Genomic DNA, 24,426 nt, shown 5'->3' with positions numbered 1-24,426 from the left:
CGTCACGCCGGCCCTGTTTTCCCGCGAGGCGCGTCCCCACCAGCAGTGGGATTCTCCGTCCCGACAGCCCTGTTTTCCCACGCGGCGTGTCCCCCCCCAGCAGCGGGATTCTCTGTCCCGACAGCCCTGTTTTCCCGCGAGGCGCGTCCCCCCCAGCAGCGGGATTCTCTGTCCCGACAGCCCTGTTTTCCCACATGACGCGTCCCCACCAGCAGCGGGATTCTCCGTCCCGACAGCCCTGTTTTCCCGCGTGGCGTGTCCCCCCCAGCAGCGGGATTCTCCGTCCCGACAGCCCTGTTTTCCCGCGCGGCGTGTCCCCACCAGCAGCGGGATTCTCCGTCCCGACAGCCCTGTTTTCCCGCGAGGCGCGTCCCCACCAGCTGCGAGATTCTCCATCCCGACAGCCCTGTCTTCCCACGCGGCGCGTCTCCACCAGCAGCGGGATTCTCCATCCGACAGCCCTGTTTTCCCGCGCGGCGTGTCCCCACCAGCAGGGGGATTCTCCGTCCCGACAGCCCTGTTTTCCCACACGGCGTGTCCCCACCAGCAGCGGGATTCTCCGTCCCGACAGCCCTGTTTTCCCACACGGCGTGTCCCCACCAGCAGCGGGATTCTCCGTCCCGACAGCCCTGTTTTCCCGTGCGGTGTGTCCCCACCAGCAGCGGGATTCTCCATCCCGACAGCCCTGTTTTCCCGCGAGGCGCGTCCCCACCAGCAGCGGGATTCTCCGTCCCGACAGTCCTGTTTTCCCACGCGGCGTGTCCCCACCAGCAGCGGGATTCTCCGTCCCGACAGCCCTGTTTTCCCCGCGAGGCGCGTCCCCACCAGCAGCGGGATTCTCCGTCCCGACAGTCCTGTTTTCCCACGCGGCGTGTCCCCACCAGCAGCGGGATTCTCCATCCGACAGCCCTGTTTTCCCGCGCGACTCGACCCCACCAGCAGCGGGATTCTCCATCCCGACAGCCCTGTTTTCCCACGCGGCTCGACCCCACCAGCAGCGGGATTCTCCGTCCCGACAGCCCTGTTTTCCCGCGCGACTCGACCCCACCAGCAGCGGGATTCTCCGTCCTGACAGCCCTGTTTTCCCGCGCGACTCGACCCCACCAGCAGCGGGATTCTCCGTCACGACAGCCCTGTTTTCCCACGCGGCGTGTCCCCACCAGCAGCGGGATTCTCCGTCCCGACAGCCCTGTTTTCCCACGCGGCGCATCCCCACCAGCAGCGGGATTCTCCATCCGACAGCCCTGTTTTCCCACGCGGCGTGTCCCCACCAGCAGCGGGATTCTCCATCCGACAGCCCTGTTTTCCCGCGCGACTCGACCCCACCAGCAGCGGGATTCTCCATCCCGACAGCCCTGTTTTCCCACGCGGCTCGACCCCACCAGCAGCGGGATTCTCCGTCCCGACAGCCCTGTTTTCCCACGCGACGCGTCCCCACCAGCAGCGGGATTCTCCGTCCCGACAGCCCTGTTTTCCCACGCGGCGTGTCCCCACCAGCAGCGGGATTCTCCGTCCCGACAGCCCTGTTTTCCCACGCGGCGCGTCCCCACCAGCAGCGGGATTCTCCGTCCCGACAGCCCTGTTTTCCCACGCGGCGCGTCCCCACCAGCAGCGGGATTCTCCATCCGACAGCCCTGTCTTCCCACGCGGCGTGTCCCCCCCAGCAGCGGGATTCTCTGTCCCGACAGCCCTGTTTTCCCACACGGCGTGTCCCCACCAGCAGCGGGATTCTCCATCCGACAGCCCTGTTTTCCCACACGGCGTGTCCCCACCAGCAGCGGGATTCTCTGTCCTGACAGCCCTGTTTTCCCGCGAGGCGCATCCCCACCAGCAGCGGGATTCTCCGTCCCGACAGCCCTGTTTTCCCGCGAGGCGCGTCCCCACCAGCAGTGGGATTCTCCGTCACGCCGGCCCTGTTTTCCCGCGAGGCGCGTCCCCACCAGCAGTGGGATTCTCCGTCCCGACAGCCCTGTTTTCCCACGCGGCGTGTCCCCCCCCAGCAGCGGGATTCTCTGTCCCGACAGCCCTGTTTTCCCGCGAGGCGCGTCCCCCCCAGCAGCGGGATTCTCTGTCCCGACAGCCCTGTTTTCCCACATGACGCGTCCCCACCAGCAGCGGGATTCTCCGTCCCGACAGCCCTGTTTTCCCGCGTGGCGTGTCCCCCCCAGCAGCGGGATTCTCCGTCCCGACAGCCCTGTTTTCCCGCGCGGCGTGTCCCCACCAGCAGCGGGATTCTCCGTCCCGACAGCCCTGTTTTCCCGCGAGGCGCGTCCCCACCAGCTGCGAGATTCTCCATCCCGACAGCCCTGTCTTCCCACGCGGCGCGTCTCCACCAGCAGGGGGATTCTCCGTCCCGACAGCCCTGTTTTCCCACGCGGCGTGTCCCCACCAGCAGCGGGATTCTCTGTCCCGACAGCCCTGTTTTCCCACGCGGCGCGTCCCCACCAGCAGCGAGATTCTCCATCCGACAGCCCTGTCTTCCCACGCGGCGTGTCCCCCCCAGCAGCGGGATTCTCTGTCCCGACAGCCCTGTTTTCCCGTGCGGTGTGTCCCCACCAGCAGCGGGATTCTCCGTCCCGACAGCCCTGTTTTCCCGTGCGGTGTGTCCCCACCAGCAGCGGGATTCTCCGTCCCGACAGCCCTGTTTTCCCGTGCGGTGTGTCCCCACCAGCAGCGGGATTCTCCATCCCGACAGCCCTGTTTTCCCGCGAGGCGCGTCCCCACCAGCAGCGGGATTCTCCGTCCCGACAGTCCTGTTTTCCCACGCGGCGTGTCCCCACCAGCAGCGGGATTCTCCGTCCCGACAGCCCTGTTTTCCCGCGAGGCGCGTCCCCACCAGCAGCGGGATTCTCCGTCCCGACAGTCCTGTTTTCCCACGCGGCGTGTCCCCACCAGCAGCGGGATTCTCCATCCGACAGCCCTGTTTTCCCGCGCGACTCGACCCCACCAGCAGCGGGATTCTCCATCCCGACAGCCCTGTTTTCCCACGCGGCTCGACCCCACCAGCAGCGGGATTCTCCGTCCCGACAGCCCTGTTTTCCCGCGCGACTCGACCCCACCAGCAGCGGGATTCTCTGTCCTGACAGCCCTGTTTTCCCGCGCGACTCGACCCCACCAGCAGCGGGATTCTCCGTCACGACAGCCCTGTTTTCCCACGCGGCGTGTCCCCACCAGCAGCGGGATTCTCCGTCCCGACAGCCCTGTTTTCCCACGCGGCGCATCCCCACCAGCAGCGGGATTCTCCATCCGACAGCCCTGTTTTCCCGCGCGGCGTGTCCCCACCAGCAGCGGGATTCTCCATCCGACAGCCCTGTTTTCCCGCGCGACTCGACCCCACCAGCAGCGGGATTCTCCATCCCGACAGCCCTGTTTTCCCACGCGGCTCGACCCCACCAGCAGCGGGATTCTCCGTCCCGACAGCCCTGTTTTCCCACGCGACGCGTCCCCACCAGCAGCGGGATTCTCCGTCCCGACAGCCCTGTTTTCCCTCGCGGCGTGTCCCCACCAGCAGCGGGATTCTCCGTCCCGACAGCCCTGTTTTCCCACGCGGCGCGTCCCCACCAGCAGCGGGATTCTCCGTCCCGACAGCCCTGTTTTCCCGCGCGACTCGACCCCACCAGCAGCGGGATTCTCCGTCCCGACAGCCCTGTTTTCCCAGGAGGCGCGTCCCCACCAGCAGCGGGATTCTCCGTCCTGACAGCCCTGTTTTCCCGCGCGACTCGACCCCACCAGCAGCGGGATTCTCCGTCCCGACAGCCCTGTTTTCCCACGCGACGCGTCCCCACCAGCAGCGGGATTCTCCGTCCCGACAGCCCTGTTTTCCCACGCGACGCGTCCCCACCAGCAGCGGGATTCTCTGTCCTGACAGCCCTGTTTTCCCGCGCGACTCGACCCCACCAGCAGCGGGATTCTCCGTCACGACAGCCCTGTTTTCCCACGCGGCACGTCCCCACCAGCAGCGGGATTCTCCGTCACGCCGGCCCTGTTTTCCCACGCGACGCGTCTCCACCAGCAGCGGGATTCTCCGTCCTGTCAGCCCTGTTTTCCCGCGCGGCGTGTCCCCCCCAGCAGCGGGATTCTCCGTCCCGACAGCCCTGTTTTCCCGCGTGACGCGTCCCCACCAGCAGCGGGATTCTCCGTCCTGACAGTCCTGTTTTCCCGCGCGGCGCATCCCCACCAGCAGCGGGATTCTCTGTCCCGACAGCCCTGTTTTCCAGCAAAGCGCATTCCCGCCAGCGGCGGGATTCTTCGTTCCCGCAGCCAGCCAATGAGGTTTCCCATGTGGCCACCCCACGCCATCGGGAAACCCGCGGGTGTGAATGTGCCTCCGGCGAAACGGAGGATCCCGCCAACGGAAAATCCAGCAACTAATTTCTTAGGATCTAGATTAAATGGTATTCTTCTCGGATTTATATATGGGTTTGAACTACCTAGAGCGGAATTTTCTCATGGCATCATTGATGGGTTTGATGGTGGGCAGAGGGGAAGAACTTAGTGGGAGGCCCAAAAATTGGTTTTACCCCAGTGTGTGATTGTTCGCTGGTGCCCACCATGACAGATCCAGAAACCGGGAGGCCGGGATGAATCTTATTTGCACCCCACTAATGGGATAATATGAAGGTCCGATATCCGATACTTGATTCTCCACAGCGCTAGTGGGAAAACGCTTCTGGGACTCATCTGAACTATGCCTGGGGCTGATGGAGACTGCCAGTTACCCTGGAACACTGCAGCAGTGGGTGGGGGTTGGGGGCATCTGCAGGTCGACCTTTCAGATTCAGTCTCCTGGAGGGGAGTCCAGCTTCCAGCCTCGGAGTGCTCCCGGAAATCCATCTTCATTTTCAGGAGGCCCATTTCCTCACTTCAATAGTGGATCAATTGATGTTGGGTACCTTCTGAATATGGCACCTGGATAGGATGGTGGACTACGCACCATCAGGCCTGCCCTGCCACAGAAAATGATGTAAAACCCCCAGTTGCATAATTATTAAAGTCAGGCTGTAAGATTCGGCGTATTTTCCTCCCGGCATCCGCAGCGGGAAACACTCGACGTTCCCGCCACAGGTTTTGTCCCAAGATGGAAGAATTTCACCTTCATTGTCGATAAATAAATGATTGCCTCAGATTATAATTCACCTTGACATCCAATATCAACTTTGGTCAAATTCAGCAGAAATTCTAGTAATCAATGATTTTTTTTCTGTAAATCACTGGGATTTTGTAGTTTTTTCTCTCCCTCAGCTGAAAGCTTGCTATTCTATCCTGCTAAGAGGCCAGGCTGCCTTGTTAATCATTCTGGCTCTGGAAATGCAAATTTGGGACAAAAAAATGTCTTGGGTGGAAGTAAAACAAAAATTCAAACAAGGTGCGATGTAGGTGTTAATGCTTTTCTCTGTACAATCCAAATGGGAGATATTTGCTTCCCTTTATTGAAAATGTCAACAGAGTTTAACGAGCACCATTACAACTGAACAGCATGCTTGCATGTGAGGTGAGGTTGTTTTCTGGCGGATAGTTAACTGTACCTGTCGTAGTCCTGACATATTTCACCGACAGAGATCAGTGCTTTCAGATACTCATTGGGTTGGTAGGGATTGATGTAATGCAAGGAGCAGCTGTTTCGTGGGTCTCCATTTGAAGCTGTGAAGTCAATGGCTACCTGAAATAGAAGGTGGCAACTCATAATTAACAGCCCTATGTTCTGGATGCTACATTTTTTTCCGAATCGCATACTGATGCATAATGTTCTAAATAAAAGCACACAAAATATGTCAAAGATAATAGCACCATTACAAATCTTCTGCAGCAGAAATCTTTGGCATGAGCCACTTGCTAAACGAAAAGAGAACACTGAAGCCAATAGTTACAAAAAAACATTGAGATCCACAAATAGATTTCACAGAATTAATAAACTCAGATTACAATTTCATATAATTATAATCTACTTACTGGTGTATAGTTGCTAAGAAAAATCAAATGATTCTCTTTGAGTTTGACATCACAAGGATATTTGTTTATAATCTGCACATCAGTAGCCTGCATGTACCACCAAGCACTGAACGGCGGCACTCACTCAACCCACTTTCAGCTGCTGGCCAGCACTGATTAAACACTTGGTTGGCAACTGGTCAATCGGAAAAGGATGGCAAAGGTAGGTCTGTAAAGTTGTGATGCGATGGGGAGGACAAAAATAGGAGATGGATGGATTTACAGTAGGTAGGAAGTTCTGTATGGGTGCATTCGTTCAGTTGTTACCATATACTCTATGGGCGTGATTCCCCCAAAAGGGAACAAAGTCCCACACCGAGTATGTTTAGCCATGTGTTACCCGGAGCTCGCAGTGCTGAGGAACACATGGCTATTCAATGCGACTTGTGTTGGAAAAGGGGCCTGAACGAGGACCGCATAGCCAAGGCCCTGTTTTATACACTGGGGAGCTTCACTCACCGGAACTCTCCCTTGTAATGAGACATCAGGATGCCATTTTTAAATGGCACCCCAATCCCTGAGGCCCCAGAGTGATCCCCGACCTCGCCCTGAGTGCCCCCACATTCTCCCCAATACCCACACAGGGAACCAACGGCCTGATCACACACTTGAGAAAAATGCCAGTATGGCACCTTGGCAGTGTCAACTGGGCACCATAGCAGTGCCACCTGGGCACCTTGGGAGGAGCACTGCCAGGATGCCAAGGCACCACCCTGCCCAAAGGGCAAGCAGCTGACAACCTCCGATCCCCTGGAAGACCCCCATGAGCGCCATTTCTGTCTGGTCCCCGTTTGTGATGACCAGTGCTGAACGGCGCACACTGGAGGTCTCTGAAATGAAGGGGATGAACCCCGAAGCCTCAGGTACCTCAAGAATCTGCACATTAGAGTGAGGCTAGCTGTCATGCTCTAATATGCAGATTTGCCAAAAAGTGATCCTGCTCCACAATGGGTGGGATTTACATTGCGTTGGATCTCGCGAGGTGTTGTGAGCCAGGTAGATCCCGGGTGCAGGGTCTGCGGGCTTTAACCGGCCAAGCTTCGCCACGGCAGGCTGCTTTTCCGGCACAGCGTGCCATTGGATCGCATCTTTTGTGATCATTAAAGTAATAGCAAATGTTGGCATATTTTTTTTTTACACTGATAGATGCCAGCAGAAAGCGTGTAATTTTAGGAATAGACTGCTTTTACTAAAAAAATGTATTGCTCTGCGATTTGCTGTATTACATACGAACATATGTATAAAGTAGGCCATTCGGCCCCTTGAACCTTCTCCACCATTAGATAAGATCTTGGCTGACCAGTTTACATTGAGTTCCACATTCCCATCTACCCCCAATACCCTTTGACTCCATTGCCCAACAAGAGTCTATCTACCCGTGCCTTCAGTATCACCCACTTCCATTGCCTTCTGAGGCAAAGTGTTCCAAAGTCACACCACCCTCTGAGAGAAAAGAATTCTCCTCAGCTCTGTCCTCTAAGGGAGTCCCCTCATTTTAAAACACTGCCCCTATCTCTGGACTCACCCACAAGAGGGAACATTATTGCCACATCCATCTTGTAAATACCTTTAACAATCTTATATACGTCAATCAAGTCACCCTTCACTCTTCTAAATTCTAGTAGAACCAAGCCCAGCATTTCAAACCTCTCCAAATAGGAGCAATGAAGGCAGTTCGAATGAGCTTCCTTGGCAGTTGACTTGCTGCGTTTGTTTGGGTACCTGGTGGGTTCATTGTCTTCCTGTCTTTGGTCTCTGGATTCACTGTTGCCTCTCCTTCCTCCTCTGGAATCTTAACCTTTAGGATTTTCTGGCAATTATAGGCTACCACAATTCTTGAAATGGTGGCAGTGTCATACTGCAGGTTTCCTTGTATATGCAAGCATTTCTTTAGCTTTCACACAGCTCTGGCTCTGATGCTGAATAACTGAAATAATGCAACAGTGGGTGGGTGTCACAAGGCCGGGGAAGAATTTCCCCTGGACTCTCACTTGTTCCTGATTTTGAAAACAAGCAAAGAATTCAAGTACCTGAGCATGAAAACATGGCGGCCGTACCCATCATACCCGAGTTCACACATGAAAAAAATTGGTCATTGCAAATCACTTGAATGTTCAGGGAGTGGGATTTATTTCTGTTGATGTAATGTTCGGCACTGTCAGATGGGGTACGGACAGCACTATGAGCAGATCTGAATGTCCCAGCTACCTTGAAAAAAATCCTACAATTCTCTAGCCACTTAAAGTACAGTCATTCAGTGCTTAGGATCACTTACACCACAGGGCAACACAGCAGAGTAATGGCCTGGTGACCAATCAGGACTCAGAGTGGGGAATCACCTCGGCAGAGATATTTTACAGCTAGCTGTAAACATGCTGCAGCTCTTGAAGATCACTAAATAAATCCCTTTCTGTTCACTGATGAAGTCGCTGAAAATGCATCATTACAGGCGGAAGCTTTGCAGATTCAAATCCTACCCCAAATTTCCCTTCTTTCGTCCCAGCAAAAGATGGCCTGCCTTACGCCCTCACTCACCTGCGGAATTTTGGGGCCTGTGCACATATATTGAAATGATCAAATGAGGAAACTTGTAACGATGAAAGTACAGAAAGAGTTAGAGATTTGCAATTCTCTGTCAGTTGGATTTCTTCAACTGCATCCCAACTAAAAATCATAGATGCGATTCAGAGGACTCGGTTAAAGTCTGCTGAACGACACATTTTGCAGGGTGTTTCTTGACGTTAAGACACCGCTTTCAACAGCATTAGTCTTTTTTTGGCCTCGCGGAGATTCTTTCCATACAGTGATTTTCTGCTGGCCAGCTTCAGCTCCTCGCAGGCTCCCCGCAGATCGGACCCACCCCCCTAGTCTGACGCTTGGCATTGCCAACCTGGCACCTGGGCATTCTGGCAATGCCAGGTTAGCATTGCAAGAGTGCCTGGATGGGACTGCCAGGTTGCCAGACTGGCTGTGTGAAAGTGCCCAGGTGCCAGGGAGAGTGCCAAGGTGCCACCCTGCCCTGTCCCCAACCACCCAGGGTGTCCAATGGCCTGGGAGACCCCCAAGTGCTGTTGCAAGTGTTCCACATTTGAACAGATACTAAACGATGCTCTGGCAAGGTCTCCCAGGCACGGCTGGTGAATCCCGAGCCGCGGGTGTATCCGGCAAATGTATATTTAAATGAGCCCAATGGTTTATTTAAATGTGCATGTCTGGATCTTGCCCAGTGAGAGCGAGATCCAGAGGGCGATATCTTAACATAGAACATAGAACAGTACAGTACAGCACAGAACAGGCCCTTCGGCCCTCAATGTTGTGCCGAGCAATGATCACCCTACTCAAACCCACGCATCCACCCTATACCCGTAACCCAACAACCCCCCCTTAACCTTACTTTTTTTTAGGACACTACGGGCAATTTATCATGGCCAATCCACCTAACCCGCACATCTTTGGACTGTGGGAGGAAACCGGAGCACCCGGAGGAAACCCACGCACACACGGGGAGGACGTGCAGACTCCTTGCAAGATTTCGTTCAATCTCTAGAGAGTTTTCAAGCTTCACGAATTTCACGAAAGCCCTCTCAAGAGATACAACGTTGGCGTGACAAGGCCGCTGAATCATGCCCCATATCATTAATGTACAAAGGATGCAAGTGTTCACTTCCTGTTGTAAATAGGAATCACACAATCTAACATGGCACAGCCATTTATAGTTGGCAAACATTTAATGGTGAAGAGATAAATACATAAAGAAACTTAGAACTAGGCCTGGTCATGTATGAAATAAAGGCAAACTCAAAGAAGTTTCATATGGTTGCTTGAATCTACAAGTTTAGATCTGAGAGCATAGTTGCCAATGTGGAAAACCTTTCTAGCATAAATGATCTTATTCCTCTGCTGTCAAAAATATCAAAATGCTGTGCAAAACACTTTTGCTAGATGCTCCCGCCATTGTACCAGACTGACAGAGTAGGTACATTTGGCAGTGTAAAAATGGCCAATTTAGCAACAACTGAAGCCTTTCCAAATCTAAGTAATTTCCTTGGTCCTGAATGAAATAAATGTCTGTTCAATTAAAGCTGGGCTCGGATTCAGTGGCCATTCCTCTATCTTTCAATATCTTTCAATATGTTGAGACCCAGAATTATTTTCACTTTGCAATTCTATTCAACCTTTTTTCCTCTTCCTCCTGCATTAATTTCAACGAAAATAAATTCAAGTGATAATGTTTCACCTTTTCATATCGAGAAAACTCTTGGTTTGAGAACCAGAGATTACAAGCAATATAACTCTTCCAGAAGGATAATTAGTGTCAAAGGAAAACCTTTAACAAACCCACACTGTACACTCACTTTCTACAATGTAAAGATTCTCAATCGTTCATCTTCAAGGGATAACTAGGAAGCAGTTTTAAAAGCATAATAGCTATTCACCTACCGTAAAGTGAATCTGACATCCGCCCATAATGTAATCTAAAAAGGAATAGATCCTGTGCAACTTCAAAATACAAAAATGCATAGTTAGCCCAGGAGAGTTGAAGTCAACCATTTGAACACAATGACTAATAACTTGGCATCTTCCTTGAACAAAAAAAACTGTCACCCAAGTACAAGATTGATAATTGTCATTTATGCATTTTACATCATGTCCGTCTGACTGATATAGCTTTTAATTCATCATTGAGGTGCATGAGGAAGCTCATTTCAGGATGACAATGAGCAACGATTTCCTTAAAAGCTCATCTTTAAGCATGGAGAGAAATAAGGTTTTGATTCTATACCAGTCATGTGGACATCGTACATCATTATCATTCTCGGTAAAATTGTTATCGTAGCAATAGCGCCCATATTGTTTGAATCCAACTCTGTTCAGCAAGGAGTTGTGATATAGCCGAGGGAGTCTATGTTAAATGGGATTTGCTGCACTTATTAATGGCTTTCTGGTGGCTGTACAGCTTGAGTAAAGTAAGGCAAATTAACAATCACATTTAGCAGAATTTCATCTTTACTGTCAGTTCAGATGACATCTTATTCTCTGCTGCTTGTACAAAATGCATAACACTACTTGCAAAAATCACAGACTGTTGAATAGATGTGTTTCATAGTCTTTTCTCAGTCTTTCGTTCTTTAATTCAGTGTTTTATTCCTAATTAAGCGGTATTTGAACACACATCGGAAGTTTCACACCCGATACAAGTGAAGCATTCAGATTTACTGGTTTTGCTTTTTTGCCTAATTCAGATCAGAAAATTGAGTGACATCAGCTGCAAGCAAATCCGTGCTTTCTTGCAGTAAAAAATAAAAACCTAACCTTTATTATCAAAAGGTTTTGGTTAACGTCAGCAGCCTGTTACACACTGCGCCAGTTTTCATTTCCCGTCAGTCACTGTTGAAGTGTCGTGACTGTTGCTTTTTTCAGGAGGCCCCTTCTAGATTGCCCCTTGCATTAATCAATGCTATCCCAGGGTTATATTATTCTACTTTACCTTACCTTACAATCTTTCAGTATGACAGTTCCAGAGTTCTTGTAATGCCTCTTTTTTGCCTTATATTTTGGATTAACACAGTCCCAATGGATCTGATTAAAATAAACAGCCAGATTACTACATGTTAATACGAACCAATGTAATACTCATCATACATCCTCTGTTACATTAAGTAAATGTATTTTGAATTGTCGTGTGATATACCTTTGAGCTCAGAAGTGTATTCTTGACAAAATGGTTGCCATGCACACAAAAAACAGGCAATGTGTTACTTGAAGTAGGAAGAAAACTAATTTAAATATTCACTGTGCATGTCATCAAATCGAACAAAGCAACTGACAGTGGGGAATACCGTTAACAGTTTAGATCATAACGTGGAACAGCTGATGTGTCAGGTGGAACAGAAATTCAAACCTTGATCACTGGTAGAACAGACGAGCAATAATTAAATTCTGAATACCAACACCAACCCTCACAAATTCAGCACATTATCTGTTACTCGCCTTACCCACGCCAGCCTGGGCGACAGCAGTCACAGATTTCACAAATAATGGCCCAGATTTTACTGTCAAAATAACGGTGAGATTACGCCCGCCATTATTTATGAGCAAATGGCACATCAGCTGCATGCAAGTGCCCAGATGGTGGCTTAACTCAAAAATCCAAAGGTCATTTTCCGAGTCGCGTCATTTTGCATTTAGCTTCACAAAATTGAAGCTAGTGAAATGAATTGAATGGCGTGGTGTTGTTATATTTATGGATACAAACTAAAAGTCATCACAAAGAGTTAAGTCTTGTCTATTGCAGCCGAAGTAACCTTTTTATGGTGTAATGAGTGTCAGTAAATTACCTTTATCTTTTATTCCTCCCGTTCTCTAATCCAATCTTTCTTTCCCTCTGTTTATTTCTCTTTCTGCAGCTGATTTGACATTGAATTCACCCACTCTAATTAACACTTCCTCTCTACCCTTGCACTGTTCTTTCCGCTGTCCTTCAAACTAATTGGTTAAGGGGAGCTGTTTGCCCTGTTCACTCAGGTCCCAGAAATCAAGTTTCTCTCGATGCGCTGGAATCAGCTCACAATTCCAGCAACTTGCCATAGCAAAGTATTTTCAAAACCTGGGACACGCAGGGGCAAGTCTAGCTTAATGGCAGACACTGCTCCAGAAGAATAATGTGATCCTGCATTGCAGCAAAGTTAATCCACAGGAAAATCGGGGGGAAACAAAAAGCAGCCTGAACAGTGGCACCACAACTGGCTCTGTTGCACAGCAGGGGAGGGCAAAGTGCAGGAGAGTGATAGTTATAGGGGACTCTATAGTTAGGTGCACAGATAGATGCTTCTGTGGACGGGAAAGAGACTCCAGGATGGTACGTTGCCTCCCTGGTGCCAGGGACAAGGATGTCCCTGAATGAACACAGGACATCCTGAAGGGGGAGGATGAACAGCCAGATGTACTAAAAGGACATGGGTACTAACGACGTAGGCTGGAAGAGTGATGAGGTCCTGCAGAAGGAGTTTAGAGAGTTAGGCAATAAGCTAAAAAGCAGGACCTCTGTGGTTGTAATCTCAGGATTACTCCCTGTGCCATGTACCAGTGAGGCTAGAAATAGGAGGATAGTGCAGCTAAATACATGGCTAAACTGGTGGAGTAGGAAGTAAGGTTTCAGATTTCTGACCACTGAGATCTCTTCCGGGGTAGGTGTGACCTGTATAAGAAGGACAGGTTGCATCTAAACTGGAGGGGCACCAATATCCTGGCTGGGAGGTTTGCTAGAATCACTCGGGAGGATTTAAACAAGGGGGTGAAAACCAGACGCTAGCATAGAAGGTGTAATAACTGAAGGGGAAATAGAGAACAAAAATAAGAGAACAACATCACCCTGTCTGCTCAAACGCAATGCTTTGAAGTGTATTTGTTTCAACGGCAGAAGTATAGCGGGTAATGCAGATGAACTTAGAGCACTTATTAGTGCTTGGAATTACAATGTTGTGGCTGTCCCAGAAAAATGGTTAAAGGAACAGCAGGATTGGCAGCTGAATGTTGGTAGATATAGATGCTTCAGAAGAGATAGAGAGGGATGTAAAAGGGATGGGGGAGTAGCATTACTGGTGAAGGAGAATATTATAGCCATACTGTGGGAGGAAACTTTAGAGGGTTCATACAATGAGGCAATCTGGGTAGAACTCAGGAACAGGAAGGGGGCAAGCACAATGTTGAGTTTTCATTACAGTCCCCCAACTGCCAGTGAGGGATAGAGGAGCAGATAGGTAGAGACATTTTGGATAGGTGCAAAAGTAACAGGGTTGTTGTGGTAGGGGATTTTAATTTCCCCTATGTTAAAAAAAAAATAAAAAAATTTCCCCTATGTTGACTGGGACTCACTTCGTGCTAGAGGTTTGGATGGGGCAGAATTTGTAAAGTGTATCCAGGAAGCCTTCTTAATGCAATATGTAGATAGTCCAAGTAGGGAAGGGGCAGTACTGGATCTGTTATTGGGAAATGAGCCTGGACAAGTGGTTGAGGTTTCAGTTGGGGAACATTTTGGGAGTAGTGACCACAGTCCTATAAATTTTTGGGTACTTCTGGACAGGGATGAGGGTAACCCTCACGTTAAGGTACTAAACTGGGAAAGGCAAATTACGATAACATTAGACAGGAATTAAAGAATTTGGATTGGATGCGGCTGTTGGATAGTAAATCAACATCTGAGATGTGGGAGTCTTTCAAGCGACAGATGGTTAGGATTCAGGAAAGTCACGTTCCTGAGAGATTGAAAGATGAGTATGGGAAGTTTAGGGAGCCTTGGATAACGAGGGATATTGTGAACATTGTCAAAAAGAAAAAGGAGACTTTAGTACGGTCTAGAAGGGTGGGAACAATCAAAACCTTTGAGGAGTATAAAGAAAGTAGGAAGGTACTGAAGCGGGAAATTAGGCGGGCTAGGAGGGGTCATGAAAAGCCCTTGGCAAGTAGGATTAAGGTGAATCGCAAAGCTTTTTATTCATATATAAAAAGCAAGAGGGTGGCCAGGGAAAAAATTGAACCATTTCAGGACAGTGGGGGGAACCTATGTGTTGAGCCAGAGGAAATGGGTGATGTACTAAATGAGTACTTTGTATCAGTGTTCACCAAAGAAAGGAACTTTGTGGAAGATGGTTCTTGGGTAGGGTGTGTGGATAGTCTGGATCATGTTAACATCAAAAAGGAGGAGATATTGGGTCTTTTAAAATATATTAGGGTAGATATGTCTACCTTAGTGTTGATATGTCTCCTGGGCCGGATGGGATTTACCCCAGAATATTGAGGGAAGCAAGGGAGGAAATTGCTGGGGCCTGACTGACATCTTTATATCCTCATTGGCTACTGGTGAGGTCCCAGAGGAGTGGAGAATAGCTAATGTGGTACCTCTGTTTAAGAAAGGTAGCAGAGATAATCCAGGAAACTATAGGCCGATGAGCCTCACGTGGTAGCCGGTAAATTATTGGAAAGAACTCTCAGGGACAGGATTTATATCCATTTGGAAACAAATGGACTCAGAAGTGATAGACATCATGGTTTTGTGAAGTGGAGGTCATGCCTCACTAACTTGATTGAGTTTTTTGAGTAGGTGACAAAGATGATTGATGAGAGGAGGGCGGTTGATGTTGTTTACCTGGGCTTCAGTAAAGCCTTTGACAAGGTGCCTCGTGGCAGACTGGTACAAAAGGTGAAGTCACACGGGATCAGAGGTGAGGTGGTAAGATGGATATAGAACTGGCTCGGTCACAGAAGGCAAAGGGTAGCAGTAGAAGGGTGTTTTTCCTAATGGAAGGTGGTGACTAGTGGTGTTCCACAGGGATCGGTGCTTGGGCTTCTGTTGTTTGTAGTGTACATAAACAATTTGGAGGAAAATGTAGCCGGTCAGATTAGTAAGTTCGTGGATGACACCAAGGTTGGTGGTGCGGCAGATAGTGTTGAGGATTGTCAGAGGATACAAGACATGGATAGGTTGGAGAATTGGGCAGAGAAATAGCAAATGGAGTTTAATCCGGACAAATGTGAGGTAAAGGAGGTCTAACATAGAGGGGAAATGTACCATAAATGGTAAAACTCTTAGGAATATGGAAAGTCAGAGAGATGTGGGTGTGCAGGTCCACAGATCTTTGAAGGTGGCAACACAAGTGGACAAGGTAGTCAAGAAAACATACGGAATGCTTGCCTTCATTGGACAGGGCATCGAATATAAAAACTGGTAAGTCATGTTACAGTTGTATAGAAACTTGGTAAGGCTGCACTTGGAACATTGCACACAATTCTGGTCGCCACACTACCAGAAGGATGCGGAGGCTTTGGAGAGGGTGCAGAGGAGGTTTACCAACATGTTGCCTGGTCTGGAGGGTGTTAGCTATGTGGAGAGGCTGAATAGACTCAGACAGTTTTCATTAGAAAGATAGAGGTTGAGGGGTGACCTGATAGAGGTCTACAAGATTATGAGGGGCATGGATAGAGTGGAGGGGTCAGTCACCAGGGGGCATAGGTTTAAGGTCCGTGGGACAAAGTTTAGAGGAGATATGCGAGGCAGACGGTGGTGAGCACCTGGAACGTGTTGCCAGGGGAGGTTGTGGAAGCAGATATATTAACAGTGTTCAAAAGGCATCTTGATAAATACATGGATAGGATGGGTATCGAGGGATACGGCACAATGAAGTGCTGAGGGTTTTGGCAAAGGTTGGTATCATGACTGGTACAGGCTTGGGGGGTGAATGGGCCTGTTCCTGTGCTGCATTGTTCTTTGTTCTTAATACTGCACTCGATAAAAAACATGGAGCGGGATATCCCGATCCCGTGCCGGGTCAGAAAATCGCCGGGGGCGGCGCGAGTCCCGCGACGCCGCTCCGACACTGGGCCATTGATTCTCTGGGGACCAGAGAATCGGCGCCAATGGTGCTGGTATGGTCGCCGTGGCACCGGTTGGGGGTCGCCCAACGCCACGCCCCCCCCCCCCCCCCCCGCCGATTCTCCACGCTCAACGGGCGAAATGCCCGCCGAGTTCGGCCGAGTCCCACTGACGTCGTTCATGTGCGGACCTACCCAGCGGAACCTCAGCGTTCTAGCTGTGGGGGTGATCCTGGTGGGGGCAAGGGGGGATCCGACACCGGGGAGGGGGGGGCCTCCATGGTGGCCAAGCCTGCGATCGGAGGTACCAATAGGTGGCCGTGCTAATTCAGGGGGGTGCCTATGTTCCTCCGCGCCGGGCCCCTATAGGGCTCCGCCATGTTGTCCAGGGGCCGGCGCGGAGACGGCAAACCACACGCATGCACGGACACGTGCCGGCCGTGCGAGCGCCTGTATCAGCAGCTGGGGCCGCGTGAAGCATTCCAGTGCCGTGCTAGCCCCTTGTGCGGTGCAGGAACGCTGCTCCTAGCGGCCAGATGACGCCGTTGTAAAACGCTTCGGGGTTTACGACGCCGTCAACACTTAGCCCCATTATCGGAGAATCCCGCCCATGAATTTAGGTACTTGAAAGAAAATATCGTGGAGGCCAATATTTTACACCAGGAACATTGCATGGCCCACAGAGTCAATTGAGGAATTCCATTCTTTAGGAGGAAAGGCTGTAATTAATTAAGAAGAAGTAAAGTGTTTGATCCCAGAATAGCAAGAACTGCCATTCCATTGTTCTGGCTGAATATCAAATAAGAACCTGTGAGTCTACATAAACAAAGCTGCAGGTTTACTACAACACAGCTGGGACTCAGCTCCACTCTGCCATCTCAAATGTGGAGCTTGGTCACGAGCACAAAGCAACAAAGGAAACTGAATACCTTTGAATGCTATTATTTGGCACAAACCATACACTGAAACTGGAGGCAATGTGACATAAAACTAGAAGAAAAAGGTCAAAATAACAACAACAGCTTGCATTACGTCTTTAATGTTACAAAATATCGCAAGGCATTTCACAGGGCGCTTTGCAAACAAGGTTTGTCACCAAACACTGTAATGAGATAATAGGACAGATGAAAGGCCGGTTTTAAGGGGTATTTCAAAGGAGAAGAGGGAAGTAGAGAGGGAGACTTAGGGAGGGAATTTCACAGCTTAGGGCTTCACCAGCTGAAGGTGCAGCTTCCAATTGTGCAGCATTTGAAATCTGGGATGTGTTGAAGGCCTGAACTGGAGCAGTTGAGAGAACTCACTGGATTACAAGCTCGAAGATAGGGGTCACGGTAGATTAGCCAACATCAACCTTGTACAGGAGCAAGTCTTATGGATTGTTAATAATTAGTAACTAAATAATGAAAACTTCCATGAAGTTTCTGGGCTGAATTCAGGAATCACTGGAGGCAGGGAGGGTCCCAGAGGATTTGAAAATGGCTAATCCCTGTTTAAAAAGGGAGGGAGGCAGAAGACTGGAAATTATAGGCCCGTTAGCCTGACTTCGGTCATTGGGAAGATTTTAGAATCCATTATTAAAGATGAGATTGCGGAGTACTTGGAAGTGCATGATAAAGTAGGACTGAGTCAGCACGGCTTCATCAAGGGGAGGTCATGCCTGACAAATCTGTTCTTTGAGGAGGTAATGAGGAAGGTAGACAAAGGATAACCAGTGGATGTGATCTATTGGATTTCCAGAAGGCCTTTGACAAAGTGCCGTACAGGAGGCTGCAAAATAAGATAAGAGCCCATGGTGCTAAGGGCAAGGTACTGGCATGGACAGAGGATTAGCTGAGTGGCAGGAGGCAGAGAGTGGGGATGAAGAGGCTGTTTTCAAGATGGCAGCTGGTGACTAGTGGTGTTCCACAGGGGTCAGTGATGGGACCACAGATATTCATGATTTACATTAATGAGCTGGAAGATGAAACTGAGGGCATTTTTACTAAGATTGCAGATGATACAAAGATATGTAGAGGGACAGGTTGAGTTGAGGTTACAGAAGGACCAGGACAGGCAAGGAGAGTGGACAAAGAAGTGGCAGATGGAATACAATGTAGAAAAGTGTGAGGTTATTCACTTTAGTTGGAAGAATAGATACATAGACTATTTTCTAAATGGGAAAAAAGTTTCAGAAATTAGGGACCTTAGTTCAGGATTCTCTTAAGGTTAACATGCAGGTTCAGTTGGCAGTTAGGAAGGCAAATGCAATGTTAGCTTTCACATCGAGAGGGCTAGAATACAAGAGCAAGGATGTATAAGGCTCGGGTCAGGCCCCGTTTGGAATATTGTGAGCAGCTTTGGACCCCATATCTAAGGAAGGATGTGCTGGCCTTGGAGGGGGTCCGCAGGAGGTTCACAAGAATGATCCCGGGAATGAAGAGCTTTTCATATGAGGAGCTCGTGCGGACTTTGGGTCTGTTCTTGATGGAGTTTAAAAGAATGAGGGGGGATCTTCTTGAAACTTACTTAATACTGAGAGGCCTAGATAGAGTGAACGTGGAGACAATGTTTCCATTAGTAGGATAAACTAGATCCAGAGGGCACAGCCTCAGACTGAAGGGACGATGCTTTATAATAGAGATGAGGAGGAATTTCTTCAACCAGAGGGTGGTGAATCTGTGGAACTCATTGCTGCAGAAGGCTTTGGAGGCCGAGTCACTGAGTATCTTTAAGACAGAGATAGATAGGTTCTTGACTACTAAGGGGATCAGGGGTTATGGGGAAAGGCAGGAGAAGGGGATGGAAACATATCTGCCATGATTGAATGGTGGAGCAGACTCAATGGGCCGAATGGCCTAATTCTGTTCCTACATCTTATGGTCTTATGAATTTCTCTCATTCGCCGTAATCCTTGTCCAGTTTCTTGGATTGTGGGGTCATTACACACCCATTCCGGTGGAATAACCACCAGCAAGATACAGGCATTGCTAGATACCTCCAGCACTACAAGAGGTCCAAGATAAAATAAAAGGTCCAGAGTCCATAGATCAGATCAAGTCATGCACTAAATATCTCATCTGAGTCATAGTTGTTTGGCAGGGGGGGGGGGGATTGTTACATGGCCTTCTGTCTCCATTTGGAGCATTTTTGATATCAGATTTTAATAGACACAATATCAGGGGGGGCTGAATTTTCAGGCCAAGTCCAAAGAGTTGGTGGGTAACACATCATTCAGGAGGATGTCCTGCCTTGTAGAGCTGCTGGTCGATCAGATTTCCAGCCCCCCAGTCACAGCACTACAGTGGTCAGAGGAGGTACTGCAGGGAGCTTCCTGGTACTAAGTCCCAGGGCCCGAAGGATAAGTAAGTGGCAGGATCCCAGGGTGGGGAGGATAGGAGGCATTTGGGGGAGGTCGCAAAGGGGATGATCAGAGCCTTGGCGAATAGATCAGTGGACCTAAAGGGGAGGGCACCCAGGGCAGAAGGGGGGCTTCTGATGGAAGTGCTCCCCACCCCCCAACATCCCTCCTGAGATTAAATTTACTTTATTTTTCTGTTTGACCCTGGAACTATGATCCACCTGCCAGCTTAAACGTTGAGGCTAGATGGGAAAGGCCCCTTAAGTGGCCACTGAAGGGACTTAGCCGGGGCAAGGGGGGGGGGACGGGACTTCCCGTCTGCGGTACTGCCCATCCTAGCGTAAAATTACTACCAGATTAGGGTGTGCGGGAACCCGGAGAGGATCTGGTCCATGCTGTTTTGCGCTACATACCCTCCCCACCCTCCCCACCCCACCCCTAGCCTACCTCAGAATCTGACGGGGGGAGGGGGGTACAAAATGCTGCCAGTGGAGTGTGGCAGCTGTCAAGGCTGGGAGGATACAATCATGGGAGCAGATCTTAAAGACTTGAATGCTACCCCTCAACACAACAGAATTTCATGGCGCAGTTTTACATAAAGTATTTTTAGATACAATTACATTGCAGTACAGTCATGAAAACTGACTCTTTATCTGATTAACCATCAATCATTGTTTAGCTTCTTTCCAAAACTTCACGACTCAATATCATTCACCTTGTTTTCTCCCATTGCTTTCCGCATTTGCTCAAATGTCGTGTAAAACTCTCCAATATAATCATGTTTTCCACGAGTATCATAATCCCAGATTAAACACTGGGGGGGGGGAAAAACAGAACATATGTTGAACATAGGGTGAACATATATCAAATATCGGTGAACATATATCAAATATAGGGTGAACATATATTAGATATAGGGTGCTGTTTTGGATACATTTCTACTTATTTATCTCATCTTAAAATGGACAGTGAAATGAAATGGACGCAGCTCTAGTTGGGGATTAGTAGAGTTCAGAATAATAATAATCTTATAATCCAATAATAATCTTTATTAGTGTCACAAGTAGGTTTACATTAACACTGCGATGAAGTTACTACGAAAATATCCTAGTCGACACATTCCGGCACCTGTTCGGATACACTGAGGGAGAATTCAGAATGTCCAATTCACCTAAGAAGCACGTCTTTCGGGACTTGTGGGAGAAGCGCCTGGAGGAAACCCACGCAGACACGGGGAGAATGTGCAGACTCCGTACAGACAGTGACCCAAGCTGGGAATCGAACCCAGGTCCTATAAACCTTCCAAAGATTACAATGAATACCATAAAATCTATTACCAACGTTCAACAAAGTGACCCAGTGATGGACCCAAAGAGAATTAATAGCATCCATAATAATCTTGGACAAATAACTTAAATAGACTAAGGCATAGCAGATATTTGTAATGCTGACAAAAAGGAAATTATTGAACATTGGTACATGAAATGTGAAGCCTGCAGAAGTTGGAATCTAGAATGGATTGCTGGTTAACTTATATTGCTATTTCCTGCTAATTGTGCTCATGATATTAAATCTGGTATATTCAAAGATTGCACCACAACATGCTATGACTGCAAAGGCTTTAACAGGAGTTTCAATTGCTCTTACATCCAGGTTACAGCAGCTAATCACAAGAATCCTGAAGAAATTCACAACGGTGAACTTCAAAAAAATCAACTTCCGTAAGACTCTCTGACGTGAGCTGTGGTGTTGAGCTAGCAAACAAATTTCTCCAAAAAAAATTCACTTTTATAAGAATAACGTTGATCATTCTACTCCTTTTGGTCAAAATGTTTTTTTCCTTATAATTCCATATATTGTGGGCTGGATCTCCACTGAGTCCAGATGACTCAGGCCAACTATTAATAATAATCTTTATTAGTGTCACAAGTCGGCTTACATTAACGCTGCAATTAAGTTACTGTGAAAATCCCCTAGTCGCCACACTCCGGCGCCTGCTCAGGTACACTGAGGGAGAATTCAGAATTTCCAATTCACCAAACTGCACATCTTTTGAGACTTGTGGGAGGAAACCGGAGCACCCGGAGGAAACCCACGCAGACACGGGGAGGACGTGCCGACTCCTCACAGACAGTGACCCAAGCCGGGAATCGAACCTGGGACCCTGGCGCTCTAAAGCAACAGTGCTAACCACTGTGCTACCATGCCGCCAATGGCACCAGAACCTGGGGTGAGATTCTCTGACACCCCGCTGGGCCCGCGAATTGCCGGGGGGTGGCATGAATTCCGCCCCGCCGCCCTGACGCCGGCTGCCGGATTCTCCGCCGCCGGTTTTTCAGCGGGGGCGAGAATCGCATCGCGCCAGTCGGGGGCAGCTGGCAGTGCCCCCCACCCCCCGGCGATTCTCCGCTCCGCGATGGGCCGAGTGGCTGCCCATTTTCGGCCTGTCCCGCCGGCGTAAATTACACAAGGTCCTTACCAACGGGACCTGGCTCTGCCGGCGGTATGCGGAGTCCTTGGGGGGGGGCGCGTGGGGATCTGGGGCTCCCACGGTGGCCTGGCCCACGATCGGGGTCCACCGATCTGCAGGCGGACCTGTGCCATGGGGGCACTCTGTCCCTCCGGGCCGGCTGCTGTAACAGTCCGCCATGGCCGGCGCAGAAATGAACCCCCCTGTGCTCACGCCGGCAGCAAAGGCCCTTCGGTGCCAGTTGCCGCGAGCCAACCTCACCGGCATCGGCCTAGCCTCTGAAAGTGCGGAGGATTGTGCACTTTCCGTGTGGCCCAACGCCGGAATGGTTCACGCCACTCCTCGGAGCCGGTACGGCCCGTCCCACCGGATAGCGGAGAATCATTCTGGGATTCCTGAGCCCTAATACCGGGGTTTCCAATTTTAGGGAGCATCTTTTAAAGGTGCAGGCTGTTTCAGGTAAAAAGCCTCCATCCTGCACTCCCAACCAGCTACATTGTGGGGATAGGCATGTCCTAGTCCTCTGCAGTTTTCATGGAGTCAGGCCAGGATTTAATTGAGTCATATTTCACGGCAACTCAGAGATGCTGTGAATCATAGGCACATGGGGGACCTTTAAAAAGGTAAGTTCAAAAGGTCCTCTCCATGTCAAGGCATGCCTCTCCACCCACCTCTTTTTGCCCCCGTGCTGTCATGCCAAGGTATGCCCTCAAACATCAAGATATGCTACTCCAGACAGCCCTCATGGCCCCTCCATGTTCTCTGTGCCAAGCTATGGCACTTCCATGCCAATTGATCGACTTATACATGGTATCGATCCAATGTAACTTATAATGAAAGTCGGGTGTGTAAAATAATCTTTTATAATCACTCATTCATTTCTAACTTTCCACTAGATTAAAAAAGTTGTTTTACTGCAGGGCAATAAAAATGTCTTTAAAGTTTCAATAGCTGAAACCGCAAGCACTTGCACCTCTTAATCTTGTGCAAATAAACATTGTGCAACTGACAGCAGGGAACAGGGAGCTAGAGCTGTCATGCAAGCAATGTTTTCCCTGGGGCTCAGGTGTTTTAGTACTCTAATGGATACCTGGGCTCATGACCAAGAATACAAAATGAGGCTTAGCTAATGCCCAGAAATGTATTAATCTATTGAAATATATGAAGGGCCATTGGGGGGGGGGGGGGGGGGGGGGGGGGTTGTGTGGACATATCTTAACATAAGTGGAATGAGGTACCATAGTGGATGGGTAGGGTGAAGAGGCACTAGTAATGTGTGGGGGTGAGGGGTTGTGAGGGATAAGGGCTTTATATTTTTATTTTAACTAGGCCAAGGTCCCACAGCACCGGGGGTGGGCCTTTTAAACAGCCCGTCGTGACAACAAGCAGCCCCTGTGGCTACCACTGACCCAAGGCAGGGGGGCTGAGCTGGGCATTTTAACAACTTCCACTACCCACTTCGAGGATGAAAATCTAGGTTTATCGAAATTTACTAACAGACGGCCCAAGACTAATCTGGAAACACAAGAAAACTATTCCCATTTCCCCTTGTCATGTTTCACTTGAGTGTATGTATATATAGAACATAGAACATAGAACATAGAACAGTACAGCACAGAACAGGCCCTTCGGCCCTCAATGTTGTGCCGAGCCATGATCACCCTACTCAAACCCACATATCCACCCTATACCCGTAACCCAACAACCCTCCCTTAACCTTACTTTTATTAGGACACTACGGGCAATTTAGCATGGCCAATCCACCTAACCCGCACATCTTTGGACTGTGGGAGGAAACCGGAGCACCCGGAGGAAACCCACGCACACAGGGGGAGGACGTGCAGACTCCACACAGACAGTGACCCAGCCGGGAATCGAACCTGGGACCCTGGAGCTGTGAAGCATTTATGCTAACCACCATGCTACCCTGCTGCCCCTATATATATTTTATACTGTTTTGTTACATTCAGAATCAATTTTACTTCATTTCTTTCCAGCTTTAGATTTCTGTGTGCTGCATTGTTTTTCGCTGTTCTTTTATTTTTTTCTTGTCTTGTTGAATTCAAAGGGTTCTTTGTAGAAATATCAGAATTTATTAATTAAAAATTTGTTGCTGCATCGGAGGTTTGGTGATGAATTTAAGACATCATCGTAGCATGATTGGGAACTGGAGTGATGTTCCCCAGGATTGGGATCATTGTCCATGGTCAGACATCAGGGCGCAACATGGGGCACAATGTCAAAATTAGCAGCTTTTCTTTTT

At 49.4% G+C, this 24,426-nt stretch overlaps 1 protein-coding gene across 3 annotated transcripts in view; it reads right to left on the bottom strand.

Annotated features, from left to right (window-relative positions):
- The window catches only part of cpne7 (copine VII), a 215,499-nt gene that overhangs the window by 52,033 nt on the left and 139,040 nt on the right, over positions 1–24,426 (bottom strand). For all 3 annotated transcript variants that reach the window (XM_038806484.1, XM_038806483.1, XM_038806486.1), the window contains 4 exons: positions 20,409–20,507; positions 11,482–11,568; positions 10,429–10,488; positions 5,526–5,659 (listed from right to left, as the gene is read on the bottom strand). In XM_038806484.1, coding sequence (XP_038662412.1) covers positions 5,526–5,659; positions 10,429–10,488; positions 11,482–11,568; positions 20,409–20,507 — 380 coding nt within the window. The remainder of the gene's footprint in view (positions 1–5,525; positions 5,660–10,428; positions 10,489–11,481; positions 11,569–20,408; positions 20,508–24,426) is intronic.

This window comes from Scyliorhinus canicula, chromosome 9 (assembly GCF_902713615.1).
Source record: "Scyliorhinus canicula chromosome 9, sScyCan1.1, whole genome shotgun sequence".
Taxonomy (NCBI): Eukaryota; Metazoa; Chordata; class Chondrichthyes; order Carcharhiniformes; family Scyliorhinidae; genus Scyliorhinus; species Scyliorhinus canicula.
The sequence above is the reverse complement of the archived record's forward strand: the minus strand, read 5'-3'. Positions and strand labels throughout refer to the sequence as shown.